This window comes from Urocitellus parryii, chromosome 11 (assembly GCF_045843805.1).
Source record: "Urocitellus parryii isolate mUroPar1 chromosome 11, mUroPar1.hap1, whole genome shotgun sequence".
NCBI lineage: Eukaryota > Metazoa > Chordata > Mammalia > Rodentia > Sciuridae > Urocitellus > Urocitellus parryii.
The window spans coordinates 114,695,711-114,716,490 of record NC_135541.1 but is presented as its reverse complement, the minus strand read 5'-3'; the positions used below and the strand labels follow the sequence as shown (position 1 = coordinate 114,716,490).

The following is a 20,780-nucleotide window of genomic DNA, read 5'->3' as shown; positions in this document are numbered from 1 at the left end:
TGAACATTCTTAAAATAGTTGAGACCATTGGAGTGTTCTGGTGTATCTTCCAAATAATAAGGAATAAGATGTTCAGAGAAAATTTAAATATCAAATAAGGATAATTGGAATTTAGAGGGACCTTAGAACAAAGTCAGTAGAGGAGATGACATCCCAAATAGGAATAAACAGTATGAATAAAGAAATCATTTAGACATGGAGGAGATTATTAAGTAGCCTTAAATGAGAAGATTGAAGGATGTAGCATGAATGGTTGTATAGTTAGGGCAAAAAGCATCCTTAGGTAGGGAGTGATCACATTAGGGAAGGATTTGAAAATAAAAGTGGGTAGCTGGGAAGTATGAATAGCTTGTCTTTGCAATGGGTTGGTAAGATAAACATTTGGAGGGTTGTTTTAGAATTGGTGGACAAGATAAAACCAAAGACAATTCAAATAGGCATCTATTGCAGTAGTCTGGGTAAGTTAGTGAGTGCCTGTGTTAAGAGAATGTTAGTGGAAAATAGGAAGGGATAACTAAGACACATATTTACTGGAAGAAAGTTGGTCATTAACATATATTTCACACATTATTTGGTGAGTAAATGAGGGATTGGGAGTGGGAATGAATATAGAGAATAAAAGATATAATAATGATCATTTCCTCCTTTATATTTTGAGAGATACTATTGATAGAAGATGGATAGATTTTTTAAAAATCTAGGTAGAGGGAAATGTGTTCACTTTTCACATACTGAATTTGGATTCTACAAGTAGAAGTAGTTTTATAGGTAATTGGATATATGGCTTTGGAGCATAGTCAATTAATTTAGGGATGGAGATGTTGATTAAAGATTTATATATCATTGGTCCTCTGTATCTTTGTGTTCCATATTCAGTTGATCTAATCAACTGAGATAGAAAACATTAAGGAAAAATATTATTTCTGTGTTATACATAAATAGACTTTTTTCTTTGTTATTATTTCCTAAACAATATGGTACAATGGCTACTTACACATTATACTAGATATAATAAGTAATCCAGAGATGGTTTACAATATACAAGAGAATGTGAGTAGGTTATATGCAGAAACTAAACCATTTTATATAAGGGTCTTGAGTATCTGCAGATTTTGGTAACTGGGGAGTATTGAAACAAGCTCCCCATGAATACTGAGGAGTGACTGTGTATGCTTATGTATTTAAAGGAACTTTCTAAGGGAGTGTCTAAAGAGAAAATTGGAAGATCAATAAATAAGCTTTAGGAACACTTCAGAAGAAATTATTTAACATTTAGGTTCCCAAAAGCCTTGTTTCATCTTTTGATTTTTATTTACTTAGTTTGAACAGTACATTTTAAAAGCTATTTTAAGATATAGTTTTAAGCACAGTTGTTTAAAAATAATTGTTTAAATCAATATATCCTAATCTATTTTGATCTGATTCTGAAATCATAGTATTCTGATTTTTCCTAACTTTTCCTAGATTGCTGTGCTAAGGAGGCAGCAACGTATGATAAAAAATCGAGAGTCGGCTTGTCAGTCACGCAAGAAAAAGAAAGAATATATGCTAGGGTTAGAGGCTAGATTAAAGGCTGCCCTTTCAGAGAATGAGCAACTGAAGAAAGAGAATGGGTCACTGAAACGGCAATTGGACGAAGTTGTATCAGAGGTGAGTGTGATGGAGCTTGCTAAGATGGGTTAAAGTTGTTTTTTCTTATAAATTAATAAACTTTTACATCTTAAGTGATATAAAACAATAGTGCCAGGAAAACAAGGGTACGATAAGTCCAAAAACATTTTTCAGCAAGGATAAAAAATTTGAAAGATAATCTTTTGAACTGTACTTCCCAATCTATTTACAAGTCTACTTTTCTTGGGTTTCTTCTAACTCATTCATTACCTTAATACCTTCTATACTCCTGACTAAGTGAATCAGATTGAGACTCCTGGATAGTCCTATGAGGGCTTCCCTTTTAAAAAAGAAAATATAAAATAAAATAAAATGTTATCTTTTCTCTGACTGCCTGCACTGCTTTTTGCCTTCGGTTGTCATGCTTGTCCCAGGGTTAATCATCTCTCCTCAGTTCTGTTCGTAAGTCTGCTGCCTTAGGATTTCCCACTGCAGTGGAGTTCTGAACCAAATAGATACCTGTTTAGTGGGATTTCTTATATTGTTCTTTCTATCTTAATGCCTGAGCACATGGTAACACTCCAGTGCATTGGTGAAAACCGTGATTTTAAAGACAGGGAGACAGACTACAGAAGTGTCTCAAAATTCTTTGGGGATTCATGAAAATATAAAACTATTGAATTCTCTGCTCTATTTGTTTCTCTTTGACTTCTCTCTTTTGGAAAAGAAATCTTGGAAGGCTCTACTTCAGTATTTCAAAAAGAACTATTTTCTCAACTTTTCAGTTTTGTTTTTATTTTTAAATAAGAAAAGGCATTCATATAGCTAGTAAAGAGGAAAGGTGTTTTTTTTTTTTTTAGATAATGTTTTTTGTGAGATTGATGTGTAGTTTAATTGTATTTCATATGGTCATTTCCTTTAGAACCAGAGGCTTAAAGTCCCTAGTCCAAAGCGAAGAGCTATCTGTGTCATGATAGTATTGGCATTTGTAATACTGAACTATGGACCCATGAGGTAAGTATGTAGCTATTTGTTTTGGATAATAATGCTAAAAATTGGAATACTCATTGTTTGTTACTCTTTAGCTCTAGTAATAATCTAGAGATAAACTGATTTGTTTAGAACAAAATCAGCATCCTAGATACGTAAAGAGTAATTGGACAGGAGCCATACCTTCAAATATATCATGATCCAACTGAGAGAAGAGACATGTAACTATGGTATAATATGGTGAGTATAATTACTGCAGTATGAACAAAGCACTGAAAGAACATAAATGAGAGTGCGGGTTCTTAGGGTGACAGTTTATGACATATTGATAAGTGTAACAGCACATTTTTTTGTTGAATGATTGAATGACAAGGAAAATCCCCAATGAGGAATCTGAACTTTGAAGTGTAATACCAGTTTTCCAGATGGAAAGTTTGGGAAAGACATGTCAAGTAGGGGAAACAGCACGTTTAAAGGCACCATGATGAAATGGTATGACGTTTTCAGAAAAAAATGAAAAGTTTGGTGTCTCTTATACATACAAGGAGTGTGCATGAGCCTCTTGGGCATTTGTGGAGCCAGATAATGAAGGGTACTTTTATACAATGAGACATCCCTAAGTTTTTAGGCAGAGGGTAATGTAATTAGCTTTGTTTATCTGGGAGATGACTGTGAGGGTTATATTGAGAATGGACTGGATCAAAGGCAGAGACAGCATTAGAATATCTTTGCTTTAATTCAGGTAATTATTGAGAGTCTAAACTTGAACCATGGTTATCAAGGATGGACTATCTCAGATACAGACTCTGAGATTTAATACCTGGTACAATGAAGACATGAGGAAGAAAAAAAAGGGAAATTAAAGATAATTCCAAAATTTCTATCTTAAGAGACTGAATGGTGATACAGTTATCTGAAATAGCAATCAGAAACATGGACAATTTATGATGACGACACAGTTTTTATTTTTAGCATGGGAAGTTTGGGACAGTGACTGAATACTGACATTACCATTATAGACACATAGATAGATAGTGGTAGTGGAGTAAATGAGATTATCCAAGGAGAACAATAGACAAAGGAGAGTAATAAGAGTAATAAGAACATGAACAGGGGCTGGAGATATAACTCAGTTGGTAGAGTGCTTACCTAGCATGCATAACACCTTGGGTTCAATATCCAGCACCACCAGAAAAAAAAAAAAAAAAAAAAGAACATGAACAGTAGAACAAGAAAATCAGAGCAAACAGGGTTAGGGACAGAATCAAAGAAATGGTTTTCTTAAGCTAACATAAAAAGAATTTCAAGGTGGTCTTGGGCAATGGTATCACATGCTGCTGAGAGTTTGGGAGAGGCAGAAAAAGGAATTTGATAATTAACAGGTCAATGGTAGTCTTGAAAAGCAAATTTATTAGGGGTAGACGTGGAGTCTAGCTTAAAGTTAGTTGAAAACTGAAAGGAGCTATGAGTTGAATAATTTTCTCTCTCTTTATTATTAGGCAGTGTGGGGGATTGAGTCCAGGGGTGCTTTACCACTGAGCTAAACTCCCAGCTGTTTTATTTTGAATAGAGTCTTGCTAAGTTGCCAAGGTGAGCCTCAAATTTGTGATCCTCTTGCCTCAGCCTCCACAGTAGTTGGGATAATAGGTACGTGCCACCATGCCTGGTGAATAATCTCTTTTTTATTATTGAAGTTAGTTATGAAGATTATCAAGCTGTAGAAAACTAGAGAAAGTTGTTATAAACCCACTTAAACCCATTATCTAGCTTCAGTAATTATCAACATTTTGCCAGTTTTCCTGAAAAGACTTTAGGAAGTCAAGACGGTGAGTATGGACTATCCTTTTAAGAACTTTGGGGTAAAAAGGTGGTAAGAAAATGGCAGGATTAAATAGTTTCTTTTTAGGCTATAAGAAACTTTATGAATGCTCATTTAGTTTTTGGTTAATTTTTAGTGAAATTTACTTCTTAGAAATCATTACGTGTTTAAAACTAATTATGTTATCTTCCTTTATTTTTCTCTCCCTGCTGCAAGCCTGCAACCAGACTTAACTGTCCTAATTCTTGACCTATTTGTCCTATGATTTAGTTTTCAAATCCTCTCCTGGCTCCAGTTCCTCTCAAACTGACTTGCTTCAATGCTCAGCCTTACTAAAGGCTTTGTGCTTGTCACTGATGATCAGTGTACATGTTAGAAGGTGATATCCTGGTCTGAATGCATTTCCTCAGGTATATTCTGACCTATGTAGAATGTAGTGAAATTCTTACTTCCTAAGAGCTCCCCCTCTTTATTTTTTCCATGCAGCCTTATATCATTGGCTCTATCACTGAGTCACCCCTTTTTTATTTTGAGACAGTGTCTCACTAAGTTGCCCAGGCTGACCTTCAACTTGAGATCCTCTTGCATCAGCTTCCTGAATTGCTAGGATTATAGGCATGTATCACTGTACTGGGCATAAGTTGACTCTTTTTTTTTTTTAAGAGTGTATTATTAACTAAAATTCTGTATCTTCTCCACAGGTTTGATAGCTAGCTTAGGTCACTTCCATTTTATTTCTGGATAGCATCTGAAAGCTAGTATAGCTTTTATATTAAACTTTTGTTGTCATTTGGTATCGGTACAACTCTCTAGAGCATTTGATATTTCATCATGGAATCACCAGAGACCCATATACTGTTAAATGAATGAACTAAGATAATTCATTTTGAAAATGTCATAAATTTCTGAGTTTATCTATTTTTAAAAATTCACACTGTACTAGACATGTTATAGAGGATATGCAAAAATGACACCTGGAATAAACATTTGAATTATTAAAAATATTTTTACTACATTCTTTATTATATGCCATTGACATTTTGCCCATATTCTTCATTTAAAGTTATTCTGACATTTTAATTTTTGTGTTTGTCTCTTGGTTAATAAAGGAGAAAAGAAACATGCTAATCTAAACTTTATCCTCCTGAGTTAGGAAGTTGAAAATAAATTCTGCAAATAAACAGAGCCAAATTTCTATATAGTGAATACCAGGAAGACTTAAAACAAAGCATGTTATACTGGTATTCCCCAGTATCAAGGAAGACTCCATGGCTATAGGACATTTGGTAGAACTTCTCCAGCTATACTTAAGGCTAACTATCCAAGTTGTCTCTCTTTAAAAATTATTTACATATTTAATTGACACATCATCATTGTACATATTTATAGAGTACAGTGTGATATTTCAATGTATCAGTACAATGTATAATGATCATATTAGGGTTATTGGCATATTTGTCACCTGACACATTTACCATTTGTGATGAGAACATTTAAGATTCTTTCTACTAGATATTTTAAATTATACAATTAATTGTCATCAAACACAATTACCTAATGTGCTTTAGAACATTAAAAGTTATTTCTCTTATCCACTTATAACCTTGTACTAAATTACCATCTCTCGATCCCTCCTCCTCCTTCCCATCCTCTAGTAGCTATTTTTTGACTCTCTACTTCTATAAGATCAACTTTTGTGTGTGTGTGTGTGTGTGTGTGTGTGTGTGTGGTACTGGGGATTGAACTCAGGGGCACTTAACTACTGAACCACATCCCCAGCCCTTTTTATTTATTTATTTTTTTGAGACAGGGTTCCCTAAGTTGCTGAGACCTTTGCTAAATTGCTGAGGCTGGCTTTGAATTTGTAATCCTCCAGCCTCTCCCTCCTTAGCCATTGGGAATACAGGCGTGTGCTATTTTGCCCAGCTGTGAGAACAACTTTTTAATTTTAAGATGTCTTTTATTTAATAACTTTTTTCCCATTGACTTTCTTCCTTGACTTTCTTCCATGGCCTGTTGAGGAAAATTGAGCCATAGGTTGTAATTATTATCTTGAATTTAAATATTGGATTTTAAAGGTAACCATTAGTCACTTTGTCCTGAAGATTCTAACTTTAATGATTGCAGAAGCTGTTCCTTTTCCTTTTTTATGTAACTTAATGTTTTAATTTATTTTTAATTACCAGAGTAATAAATGAAAATAGAATAATGATTACTGGGGATTGGGAAGGGTGCAGGTAGAGTAGAAAAAGTATGGTTGGATTTGACGAGTGGATGCTTGTATGCAGTTGTGGAAATACCACAAAAACAATTTTTAGAAAGTATAAAACTATGTAGAGTTAAAAAATGAAAGGCACCAGGTGCGGTGGCACATGGCTGGGGAGTCTGAGGCAAGAGGATTGCAAGTTTGAGGCTAGTTTGGAAAATTTAGAGACACCCTGTCTCAAAATAAAAATAAAACAGGATAGCTCAATGGTAAAGTGCCCCTGGGTTCAGTCTCCAGTACCAAAACAACATCATCTACAACAAAAAAACTAAACAAACAAAAAGACTTCCTGACCACCTTTCTCCTAACCCACTTCATTTTTCCCAGTCTACTCCTTATAATTATTTTTTTTTTACAGATTTTCAGACTTACATTATTTTACTAGTTGAGTCAGAATATATATATATATATATATATATATATATATATATTTATTTATTTATTTTTTTGTTGTTTGTTTGTTTTTGGGGGGAGTAGAAGTTTATTGTATTAGACAAAGGGGAATGAAGGGAAGGGAGAGGGAATGAAAATAGGAAAGACATCAGAATGACTTGGACATAACTTTCCTATGATCATGTATGAATACACGACCAGCGAAATTCCACATTATGTACAAACACAAGAATGGGAAGTCATACTCCATATATGTATAACATGTCAAAATACCTTCCATTGCTATGTATATCCAAAAAGAACAAATTAAAAAAAAAAAAAGAGGGTTCAGGGCTGCCACCATACTGTTTATTGCCCTGATTCCATAGCAAGTTCTTTCTTTCTCCTTGCAGCCTGTCAGCCTTTTGCCTGTGAACTAGTCTGTGAAAAGTGAGTGGCGGGCTTAGGCTCTCACTGAGTGCCTCCCAAGAAAAGCATCTTACAAAAAGCCTCTCTCCCAACTGCCGGCCCTGTTCCAACTCTCCCTCCTTCTCGGGGATCTCTATCATAACATTTACATAGTTCAAATCATATTATTCTCATTTTTTTTACTTGTGGTTCTTTATGTAGGCTTAAGTAGGAGCCAGGACCTTCTGTCTTTGCAGCTTTTATGTGTAACAGATAAAAAAATGTTCATTGGATAAATGACAGAATATCTTACAGTTTAAGAACGTCTCATACATCTCCACAGAGGAGATTGAATCTAATCAATAAATCTTCCTTAATTTTATTAGTAATTACTAATAATTGTGTATATATACATGATACAATGCGATATTCCAATTTGTTTACATTGTGGAATGAAAAAGTCAAGCTAGTTAAAATATTATTTTACCTCATGTTCTATTTTTAGTGTGTTCATACATTTAAAAATCTGCCCTTTCAGCAATTGTCTAATATATAACACATTATTATTAACTTAGTCACCATGCTACATAATAGAACTATAAAATTTATTCCCCCCCCTTTTTTTAAGAAAACCTCTTTTAAAAAAAAAAACCTTTATTTCACTTATTTATTTTTATGTGGTGCTGAGGATCGAACCCAGGTCTCGCACATGCAAAGCGATTGCTCTACCGCTGAGCCACAACCCCAGCCCTATTCCTCCTTTTTTAAGACTGAATAGTATACCACTGTGTATGTGTGTGTATAACACATTTTCTTTATTCATTCATTCATTGCCAATCATCAAAAATTACTCAGCTTTAAAGAGGAGTAAAGTTATGGCATTTGCCAGTAAATGGTTGGAGTTGGAGAATATCATGCTAAGCGAAATAAGCCAATCCCCCCAAAACAAAGGCTGAATGTTTTCTCTAATATGTGGATACTAATTGACAATAAGGCGGGAGGGAGAGCACTAGAAGAATAGTGTTACCATAGATTAGGTAGAGGGGAGTGATGGGAGGGAAGGAGTGGGGATGTAGGGTAGGAAAGATAGTAGAATGAAACAGACATGGTTACTGTATATATATGTATGACTGCATGACCAGTATGATTCTGTAACATGTGCACTCAGGGGGGTGGGAAGTTGTATCCCATCTATTATGATATATCAAAGTGCATAGATGCATTCTGCTATCATGTATAACTAATTAAAACAAATGAAAAAAAATTTTAAATTATGTAACATTAAAAAAATAGACTCAATTAGCAAACAACAATATAAAGGTATATAGAAAATTCCCAAATATGTAGAAACTAACATGCTTCTAAATGAACCCATGGGTTGAAGAAGGGGGGAAAAAAGTAGGGTGGGAGGAGGAATAGAAAGTATTTGGGACTGAAATAAAATGAAAATGTTATATATCAAAATTTGTGCAATGCAGAATATATTTATTATTTACTAAGTATTAGATATAATGAAAAACTAATAATACAATGGTGAGCAAAATTAACTTAGTCCCAGCCCTAATCAAATTTGTAGTCTAATGTAAATGATATATATTAATCAAAATAATTATACAAATAAGTTACATAAAATTATAACCATGTCAGATGCCATGAAAGAAGGGTACATAATATTATGAGACCACATAGTAGGTTTACTTGACCTAGTTAGAGTGGTAAGGCAAGGTTTCTCTGAGAAAGGAATGATTATAAGTATTTATAAATTTTATTTTTATAAATTTTTATAAATTTATAAGTATTTATAAATTTTATGTTAAGATCTAAAAATAAGATTCAGGGGGCTGGGGCTGTGGCTCAGTGGTAGAGCGCCTGCCTTGCACATGTGAGGCACTGGGTTCGATCCTTAGCACCACATAAAAATAAATAAATAAATAAATAAATAAAGATATTAAAAAAATAATAATAAGATTCAGTAATTAGGTAAGGTACAGGAAGACCATTTGGGATATAATAAACAGCATCTATAAATGTGTATTATGTACACATTTGTGTTTGTGTATTTATATGTATATTATTTTAAAATTTGGTTTTACATAAAGCTATTATTTATATATTGTTGAAAAATGCTTTTTCACTTTAAAATATGTCAGTATACTCCTTTTTTCTCTTTTTCCAGTAATATCTTTTAATTTTTATTGACACTTGTTTGTTACACAATGAAACACAACATTGTACTCCGTAAGTATTTATAAATTTTATGTGCCAACATATTGTTTTAAAATTAGAGCCTAATAGTTATACTTAATAATTGGATTAATTCTGAGAAAATTCATACATTGCATGGAATTCGATTTCAGTTCATGATCCCCCGTTCCATCCTTCCTCCCTTCTCCTTTCTTGTTCCTTTACTCTGCTAGACTTTTTTTTGCTCATCTATGTATCTATTTTTGATTGGTTCTTTTTACTTAAAGGTGAGATTCTCGGTGGGATATTTATATATCCACATAAATGATTTTAAAAAAAATTTATTTGTCTGGGTTTTTAGCCCCCTGTTCCTCCTGACGGGCAGGAGAGATTGGGGGAGCAGGCCCCATCAGGACGAACCAAGAAAGGTAAAGGTCGACTGGCTGCCCGCACCCAGCCTCCCTTGCAGGAGGACAATCAGAGGTGCCAGGGAGAACAGTCAAAGCATGATCTTGTTTAATGAGAAAACATACACAGCTAATATAATGTGCAGGAACTAATCAGGGTAAAGGTCAGCAGGGTGGGGAGAATTTACATCTACACCCATCCTACAGGCAGTAATGGGAGACACAGTTGTCCGCAAGGGCAGAAGGGTTCTGAGCCTATCCTAGAGGTGGTTCTTCATCACAACCATGGCAATGCCTTCTGGCTAATCGCTAGGTGTTCGCTTAGCTACATATGGCCCCAGGACAGGGAAGCGGGTAGCAGCCAGCAAGTTAAGTTTTCTCTTTTCTGATGCAACATGCCCCACGTTACATCATGTCCTACATTTATTCTTTTTCCTCTTTCTACCTCTCAAACTTCTTTTTCTATACTACCGATCTTCCCTATATTTTTATGATATCTTACCTCCTGAGCTGCTGGGATTACAGGCGTGTACCATTGTGCCTGGCTCCTCCTCTTTACTCTAATTTTCACATATGAGAGAGAAAATATTTGATCTTTAAGGTTCTTTTTTTCCTTTAAGTTTCTCTCTCTCTCTCTCTCTTTTTAAAATAATTGTCCTTTTATTTTGTTTACTTTTTATGTGGTGCTGGGGATTGAAACCAGGGGCCTCAGAAATACTAGGCAAGTGCTTTACCACTGATCTCTCTCTCCACTTCTCAACCTTTGAGTTTCTGAGTGGCTTTTTTCGCTTGGCATGATGTTCTCCATTTATATCCATTTACCAGCAAATGCTATAATTTCATTCTTCTTTATATTGACTAGAACTTCACTGTGTATGTATGCCACAATTCCTTAATTCATTCATCTATTGATGGGTATCTGGGTTGATTCCATAATTTAGCTATTGTAAACTGTGCTGCTATAAACATTGAGGTGGCTATATTGCTATAATATATTGATTTTAGTTCTTTTGGAAAATACCAAGGAGTGGGATAGATGGAACAAATGGTGGTTCCATCCCTAGTTTTCTGTATAGTCACCATACTGCTTTCCAGAGTGGTTGTACTAGTCTGCATTCCCACCAAAAAGTACAAGTATACCTTTCCCCCCACATCTTTCTTTGTATTATTGATAATTGCCATTCTGACTGGAATAAGATAAAATCTTGATGTAATTTTGACTTTCAATTCCCTGATTGCTTTTTTCCTTTGAGAAGTTTTTTTTTTTTGTCCAGCTATTGATTGGGTTATTCATTTTTGGTGTTAAGTTTTTTGAAATTTTTATGTACTCTAGATATTAATTCCCTGTTGGAGGAGTAGCTGGCAAAGATTTTCTCCCATTCTGTAGACTCTCACTTCATGCTTTTAATTGTTTCCTTTGCTATGCAGAAACTTTTTAATTTGATGGAATTGATTCTTGGTTTTATTTCTTGTGCTTTAGGGCTCTTGTTAAGGAAGTTGCTGCCAGCACCAGTATGATGTAGTGTTGACTCAATGTTTTCTTCTACAAGTTGTAAGGTTTCTTGTCTAATTCCTAAGTCTGATCCATTTTGATTTAACTTTGTTTAGGGTGAGAGATTGAGATCTATTTTCATTTCCCTACATATGGCTGTCCAGTTTTCCTAGCACTGTTTGTTAAAAAGGCTGTCTTTTCTCCAAAATATATATCTTTGGCATGTTTGTGAAGTATCAGATGACTGTAAATGTGTGTGTTTGTCTCTGTACCTTTTGTTCTGTTCCATTGGTCTTTATGTATGCTTTGAGGCCAATACCATGCAGTTTTCGTATTATAGCTTTGAGGTATAATTTCAGATCAGGTATTGTGATGTCTCTTGTATCACTTTTCTTGCTTAATACTGGTACCAGGGATTACTTTGGGTATTTTGAGTCTCTTCCAAATGAATTTAAGGATTGTTTTGAAGAATGTCATTTTTTAAAAAATTCTTTTTAGTTATACATGTCAGTAGATTGTATTTTGACATTTCATACATATGTGGAGTATAACTTCCCATTCTTGTGGTTGTGTCATTGATATTTTGATGGGAATTGCATTTTATCTGTACATTGTTTTTGGTATTATGGCCATTTGACCATATTAATTCTGCATACCCAAGAACATGGGAAGTCTTTCTATCTTTTAAGGTCTTATTCAATTTCTTTCTTCCAGTGTTCTATAATTTTTATTGTGGAGCTCTTTTACCTCCCTGGTTAGATTAATTCCCAGGACCCTACAATTAAGGGCTCTATGCCACAATTTTAGTCACTAGTCATAAGTCCCAGGTAACTTATTATCAACTGACTATAAATTGAGGAGTTTTACAACATCCCCCCAAAGTTCAGTGACTTGGTAGAATGGCTCATAAAACTCAGAGAAACACTTTACATACTGCTATTGATTATTATAAAGGATACATAGGGCAAATCAAATGGAGGAAATGCAAAGGATAAGGTATAGGAGGGGTGAAAAACCTCTGTAACTTCTACAGGGTTACTATTGTCTCAGCAATTTCTTGTATTTGCCAACCTGGAAGCTCTCTAGTTCCCTTTGTTTAAAGTTTTTTTTTTGGAGACTTTATTATGCCAGTGAGACTAAACCATTGGCCTTTGGTGATTGAGTTCAGTCTCTACTCTTCTTCCTCCCCTAGAGTTGGAGGAGGGACTGAAAATTCCAACTCAGAAATCACATGATTGGTTCCTCTCGAAATCACCCCCCCCCCTCCGCCCAAGGGTCATCTCTGGGTTAGCACAAACTCAAGTATGGTTGAAAGGGGCTCCTAAATAATAAAAGACACTATTTTACTCAGGAAATCTCAAGGGTTTTAGGAGCTTGTGCCCAGAACCCAAGATAACAGCCAAACTGTATATTTCTTATATATCACAATATCACAGGTATCTCTTCTTCTTCTTCTTCTTTTTTTTTTTTCATTATATTGCCCAGGCTGGTCCAAACTCTGAGGAGCTCAAGTGATTCTCTCAATTCAGCCTCCTGAGTGTCTGAGACTGTAGGTGTGTTCCCACAAGCCTGGCACAGGCATATTCTTGAGGGAACATAGAAGTAACCAGTAGCTCTGATAGTGGCATTTGTGGAAGGCTTTATGTAATTGCATTCAGTGAAAAACATAAAGAGGACTGAATCATGCTGCCAGGAAGTAAGGATGAGCTTGGAGGAGGCATTTTGCTGTGAAATCACTCATGAGAAAACAGAAATTTGAGAAAAAAAGACTGGAACAAAAAAGGTTTAAATAAATTAATGATGTTCGTAGCTGCTATGGGGATGGATTACATTTCCATGGTAGGTTGGTTTAGTATGAAAGGAAGAGTTGATGGTCCACATTTTATCAAGAAAAGATTTGTGTTAAAAAAATAATCAGTGGACTGTGCCACAACCCGGCTGGGCACAAAAACACAAGCCGCTCAAGCAGGAAACAAAGCTTTATTTTTAAAAAGGCCGCCAGTCCCCGTGTGCGCCCTACTAACAAGCCGGTTGACACACGTGTGTCTCCACCTCCCCCGGAAATTCCCTCCTACTATCCTTCCCCAACCAATGGGAACTCTCCTGGAGTCCCGTAATATGAGTCCTGTAACAGGCCGAGGTGAACAGCAGGAGTCCAATTTCCATATGAATGTAAAGCTTAACATAATCATATCATCTCAATGGCTAGCTGGCAGTCACCTAAACCAAAGGTGCCATGTATCATAATACTTTTGCTGTGGCTCCTAGCAGACTGTATAGAAAGGGTAATAAGAGAGAAAGTCTTTTTTAAATATTTGGTAATCCTGAGGATCAGCTAGTTGAAATCTTTCTCTGTGTGAAGTTTTAAGAATTCAGAAAGTAGTAGGAATATTAGCAACTATTCAAATTTGAAAACATGCTAAAAGATTCAAATTGAGGAAAATTAACAAGGAGAAAGAGCTGACAGGAATAAAGAAATATAGAAGTATCTTAAGAAGTTGGAATATCTCCAGACACCAGGAAGAAAGAAAAAAACTGGCTGTGAAACTCATAAAAACTAAGAACCATTTCTTCTAAATTTGGCATGAATAATAAAATATCAAAGCTCAGAAAACAACAATGATTTGAAACACTGACACTTGTCCCTGAACCAGAAACATTTCTTGATTATCCCTGTCCTTTGTAATCTCTACTTCAGGGTGGTGCCTTCGCAGGTCTGGGGTTTAGCCAGAGGAGCAGGAACTTCCACCTGGAAGATATTTATTGAACAAATTCCACATCTGTGGTCTTGTGTCTCTAGAAACTTGAAGCAAGCATTATGTTTTCATTTGTGCAGATTTGAAGTTCTACCTGCACTTTTCTCAGATGCCACAAAATTAAATTTGGCCAGACAAATACACATTTTAATCAGAGCTTTCCAAAGCATTTTAAATTTGGGAACCTAAACTTTTTTAGAACAAATCATATTACTATAATAAGATTAATTATGTTGTTTCAGATGTTCAATGTAAAATTGGAACTGTTGTGTCTTATTGGTATGGGCCCAAATGAAAGCAATGTATGACACATGTTTACCAAATATATATATATATATATATATATATATATACACACACACACACACACATACACATACATACTCACACACATACACAAATACACAAACACATACATTTATCTTAAATGTGTGTATAAAAAAGGAACTTTTCTGAAAGCATTTGGTGATGAAATGTAAATATGTCTTACATCTAAAGTAACCGTTTTGGGGCTGGGGTTGTGGCTCAGTGGTAGAGCGCTCACCTCGCATGTGCAAGGCCCTGGGTTCAATCCTCAGCACTACATAAAAATAAATAAATAAAATCAAGGTATTGCATCCAACTAAAACTAAAAAAAAAATTAAAAATAAATAAAAAAATAAAGTAGCAGTTTTGTAAAACTTACAGAAAGACTGGCTAATTTGAAGAGTTTTGGGTTACTGAAGATTTGTCACACAGAAAAAGAAAATTAACAGACTTAAAAAGGTTAATTTTTCAGACCTTATTGATGTGTTATGAATAATAAAGTAGTCATCCAGCTATTTTTGGCACAGAATTCAAGGAACTGGCCCACTGTGTGTAGTCTGTAAAAATAGTAATTTTAAGCAGCATGGAATGGCTAAAACAGGATACCTGTGAATTGATATGAAACATTTCTATCTCACTACTCAGTGAGGTTAATTCTGTTTTATAGTTGAGGAATCTAAATATCAATCCAAGTCACTTTTTATAAAATTATCTTTTCAACTATATCATAATTTTTTTTTCCTCTACAGTAGTACAAGAGGTTCATGAACACTTAAGAACTTCTGATTTTGGCAATATGGTAGGCTAAAGGTACAGAGAAACTCACTGCAGTTTAGCATACCAGAAAATGCTGTATTAAAAAATAAATTGGGATTCTTTTATTTCATGGCTCATCTGTAAACAAAGTAAGGACTTACCAGAGGTCAGAAATGTTAAAATTAAAATAATACAAATCTATAATGGTAAACTAGTGAAAGTAGTGCTTATTCTAGGTTTATTTCCTGATCCTTGAGGTCCAGAGTCTGGGGATAGGAGAGAAAGCTCTAGACCTAAACCAGGGGCAAGTCACAAGTGAGTCCTCCCTTTCTCTCTACCAAAACAAGGCTGGAATTTCCAAAGAATGACATTTTTTGTTTGCTAAAAGACAAAAAAGAAAAAAAAATCTTGCCTTACTACACAGGGAGATTGTTGGTAAGTACTTATTTTGATTTTGTCTTTGAATAGAGTAGAAATAAAGAAAAAGGCTTTCTTAATAATTATTCACCTCAAGCCCCTAAGGCATGCAAGTTTGATCCTAAATTTATGCTACTAGTGTGAACCATCTCTACTACCCCCAAAAGTTAGACATTTAGTTTAAGTGACTCTTTGTTGTCGGTACTTCCAGATACATGGCAGATGCAAATGCAAATCCTACCCAAAGGATTCAAACACCCAACCTAAAAAAAATTGCCACCGATAGAGATCCAATTGAACACAAGTGTATATCTCTTTCTCCTCCTAAAATCATTAAACACACAAGGAAACATACCACCATGAACAAGGGTTAGAGGAAATATACTATAAAATCAGACTCTGAAAAACTATAGATATTTGAATTATCACATACAAAATGTAAAATAAATATGTTAAAAGAGGAAATTAAAATATGGCAAAGGGACAAATGATTAGAATTTTTGGAGAAAACTTGGAAATAATCTAATAAGTTAAAATGAGAAAAACAATGAGAGATTAAAACAACAAAATAGACACATTTGAAGAAAGAATGAATGAGAAGAGAGATCTGAAGAAACTACAGATTGTAATCAGAGACAAAGAAGTGGAAAACATAAGAGCTTCTAAGAAATTGTCATAACCAAATAATCAAGATAATATCATGAGTAACACAATATTCAACATCTTGTACCTCCTGATGTGATGCACTGAGAACACTATCACTTCTATAAAATTCTTGCCAAAAAATGCATAGCCTGAATTTTATCATGAAGAAACATCAGATAAACCTGAAAGAGGGACATTTTATAAATAAATAGCTTATAAGGTTAAGGTCATGAAAAATCAAAGAAAAACTGATGAACATTCTGAGACTGGAGGAGACTAAGGAGATAGACATGGATAAGTACCTGTAATGTGTGATAGTCAACCAGAAAAAGGACATTCGTAGGACAATTGGTGAACTATGAAAGACTATAGGGTACTTATTGGAATAAGATCTATAGATCAAAGTTAATGCCCTATTTTTGCTTTATTTAAATTTTTTATTAAAATATATTTTTAGTTATATATAAACATAATAGCTTAATGTGAAATTGCTGTGCTACTTGTAGAACTCTTATGAAAATATTTTATGAAAAAAGTTTAAAAACAAAAATGAATGTATTTAAAAAGAGAGAATGAGACACAGACAGAAGGATAGAATAGAGAGACAAAGTCCAACATACATCAAAATAGAATTCCAAAAAGAGATAATAGAGAAAATGGGAGAAGGCAATATTTGGAGAGATAATAAACTAAGAACTTTGTGAAATTAATGAAAGACAACAATCTTCAAAATTAATTAACTTCAGATAAATAAAAGAAATCCAGGAAAAAATATAAAAAAGAATCAGGTAAATAAAAAGATACCCTCATCTAGATACCTCCTACTAATATTATAGAATACCCGAGCAAAGATATCTTAAAAACAGCTGAGAGCTAAGACAGATTACATACAAAATCATTTTTATTAGACTGATGGTATCAATGTAAGCTAGAAACCAGTGGAATAATATCCTTAAAGTTCTGAGAAAAAAAAAAAAAACCAAACAAACCTCAATCTAGAAGTCCTTGTCTAATAAAACCATCTTTCAAGCATAACATAAGGATATCTAATAACTAATGAAACTGGAAAGAATTTACTATTAACAGACCTTGCTGAAAAAATTTCTGAAAGATATATTTCAGGAAGAAGGAAAATGACCTCAGAAAGAATAGCCAACAATGAGAAGAACAATAAATGGGGTTGAAGCTTTAAAAAAAAAAAGTTGAAGAGTGACTTCGGTTGCAGGGTAGCTCAGTAGTAGAGCACTTGCCTAGCATGTACAAGGGCCCAGATTCAATTCCTAGCATCCTCTAAAAATTGATATCAAGAATTAACAGTGCCTAGTTGGTAAGGTTAAAAAATCAAGATGGAAATAGTTTTTGGACAGTAATACCTGATGAATTGGAAGTATGTGATTGAAATTAAAACACTCAAAATTTTTGTTTTCTTTTGAGAGCTAAAAATCCATCCTTTTTAGAGCAGGGTGGTAAAGAGCTGGTTTGAAATCCATCAGTTTTAAACATCACTTGCCCTCTGTTGTTTATTGTCAACCTTGTTATGTTCTAGGCTTCATTGGCTATTGAGCCAGGGTAGGGACTATAGTATTTTTTTATTAAAAAGGTTTTTTGATATGCAAATTTCTCTGCCTCTTTACAGTTTAGATGACTTTTTGTCATTTCTCTCAATTTGACAAACTTAGTAGTGCTCTCATTTAGTAGTTCTCATCCTTGGCTGTACATCATAATCACTGTGGAATTTAAAAAGATTGTTAACTGACTTCTACCCAAGACTAGTGGAAACTGGTAGGGTGGATCTAAGGCATTTGTTTTTAAAACATTTTCCCCAAGTGATTCTGAACCAAGTGTTGGAAACTATTGTGCATAGTTTTGTATTTCTTTTTTTTCTATATAATAGCCTTTATGCAAACTGTAAAAGGACTTATTCATTAAATTAGAGGAAAATGTATAAAAGGGAAACTTTTTTTTTTTTTTTTAGACAAATCTACAAACACAAGAAACACAACATAGGGTTTTTAATATTTATTTATTTATTTATTTTTTTTTTAGTTCTCGGCGGACACAACATTTTTGTTGGTATGTGGTGCTGAGGATCGAACCCGGGCCGCACGCATGCCAGGCGAGCGCGCTACCGCTGAGCCACATCTCCAGCCCTAAAAGGGAAACTTTATTAAATCTCTAGATAGATACCTCTTTGTTTATAAGTTTGTCTTACATACGTAAGGAAATTTGTGGATCTCAGTTTTGAATAGAACAGGAACCACAGCAGAATCTTCAGAGAAACTTCTCCCTGGCACCTACTGCTGCAGTTTATGGAATCCTTTGTTGTTTTCCCTTTTCCATTTTAAAGGTCACTGTCGTCATCTTCCTTTTCTGCCAATAGTAAATCAACATTCCAAGGAGGTTGTAAGTATGCTAGGTCTTAAAAAGCAAACAAACAAACAAAAAAAACCCCAAGTGTTTGAAATTGAGAGTGCTTTTCCCTTGTTTATTCTGGGTTAGTTGATATGATCTTACTAGATCTACAGTTCTTTATAGTTTGAGACATCACACATGAATGAGGAAGAATAAATCACACTACTAAAGGGCCAACTACTCTGTGGTTTTCTTATAAGACTTACTTTAAGGAAAAGGTGACCACAGACGTATGGCTTTGACTCTGAATTGTCTGGAACTGATTAGGAATAAAATGTCTCTCTATTCCAGCATTCTGTGTTTGTCAGCTTTTCAATATTATACAAGAAGAATTCTAGCTTCTTATCCTGAGATGAGCTTGTCCTCAAGTCTGGTTTCAATTTTTTTTCCTTTTCAGTCAAAATTCAAGCATTTTGCTGTATGATATCACTGTTGGCAGTAGGTTAAAAGTTACTTTATAACTTAGATGTCAGAATTCAAACCACCAAGTGTACATTTTTTTGTTCAGCCAGATTTTTTAATGAAATCTAATTCAAATTCTTTGCTAAAAGCACTTTTCACATTTATCAAAGTGACACATAAACTGAAGAAATACAATACTAGGTGTCATTGAATCTGGGATTGCAGAGGTATAGCTGAGCCAATGGCAGTTTTTTCCCCTAATAGTTTAACTTATTCATGATCATCACAAAGTGTCTGTGCAAAGTAATTGGTTCTCTTTTCTTATAACCTTTATAGATTTAATTCTTAGTTTTCAAAAGCTGGCTTAGAATCTGTCAAGTATAAAGCTGGACTTTAAGGGCATGGAAAATTCTGCTGATGATTCTCTTGTTTTGGTTTTCACGTCAATTGTACATAGAGAGTTTATAAGAGTATCGCAGTGGCTTTATTATGTATTGCTTGGCTACCATTCTTCCCAGACTTCAGTTAGTACAGTGAAATGAAAGGCAGTTGAAATAAAAAAAAAAAAAAAAAACTAAAAAACTACATCCCTTGGTAACTTCCTTCTTTACCTTGAATAAGTCACTTTGTGTCACTTTTAGAATTAAAAAGATATAGAAATGTGTCTTCTGCTTTCTCTCTTGTGAAAGGTGGGCCATATGTGAAAACTACCAAAACTACCATGAGTTGAAATACTTTGATATTTTCTTCAGACCAACATCTTAGTCAACATAAAACAAGGATGCTTTGTCAATAATAGCTTATTCAACTACTTTCAGTGCTTAGTATATTCAGGTGGAATCATGTTTTGTAAACTCTAAAAAACAAAAAACAAAACTAATAAAGGAATAAACAGTTTAACTTTGTATTTAGTGAAGGTTTTACCTTCACTAATATTAACGTAGTATAGAATAAATTTGAAACCTTAATATTAAGGTAGTATAGGATAACTTTGAAACTTCTGAATGTTATACGTCCCTTAGACTTTAAGGCAGTTTGTCATTATGCCTTTGTCTCCAGTTTTGACTGTTTTATCATTTCAGTAAACATTTGGACACAATATATTTATTTTATTTTTATGTGGTGCTGAGGATCCAACCCAGGGCCTTGCACGTGCTAGATGAGCGATCTATCACTGAGCCACAACCCCAGCCCTCAGTAAACATTTGGAACTTTGAGGGGCCATTCCACAGATTGTTCTTAATTGAGTTATGGCTAATATCAGCATGAATTATGGATATATGCTATGCATTTAGACTTTTTGGTATTCTGTTTTCTGAACCTAAATGGGGATTAATATGTTATGGACACAGTCTGTTTACCACAATACATGACCTTTAAGGAATTAGATGTAGGGTGTATATATTTTTAAATATGTATTTTTTTAGCTGTAGGTGGACACAATACCTTTATTTTATTTTTATGTGGTGCTGAGATGGAACCCAGTGCCTCATGCATGCCAGGCGAGCGCTCTACCATTGAGCCCCACCTCCAGCCC

The 20,780-nt window shown here is 34.4% G+C and overlaps 1 protein-coding gene across 3 annotated transcripts in view; it reads left to right on the top strand.

Annotated features, from left to right (window-relative positions):
• Window positions 1–20,780, top strand: part of Atf6 (activating transcription factor 6) — a 208,009-nt gene that overhangs the window by 48,340 nt on the left and 138,889 nt on the right. For all 3 annotated transcript variants that reach the window (XM_077791002.1, XM_077791001.1, XM_077791003.1), the window contains 2 exons: window positions 1,465–1,650; window positions 2,534–2,625. In XM_077791002.1, the coding sequence (XP_077647128.1) occupies window positions 1,465–1,650; window positions 2,534–2,625 (278 nt within the window). The remainder of the gene's footprint in view (window positions 1–1,464; window positions 1,651–2,533; window positions 2,626–20,780) is intronic.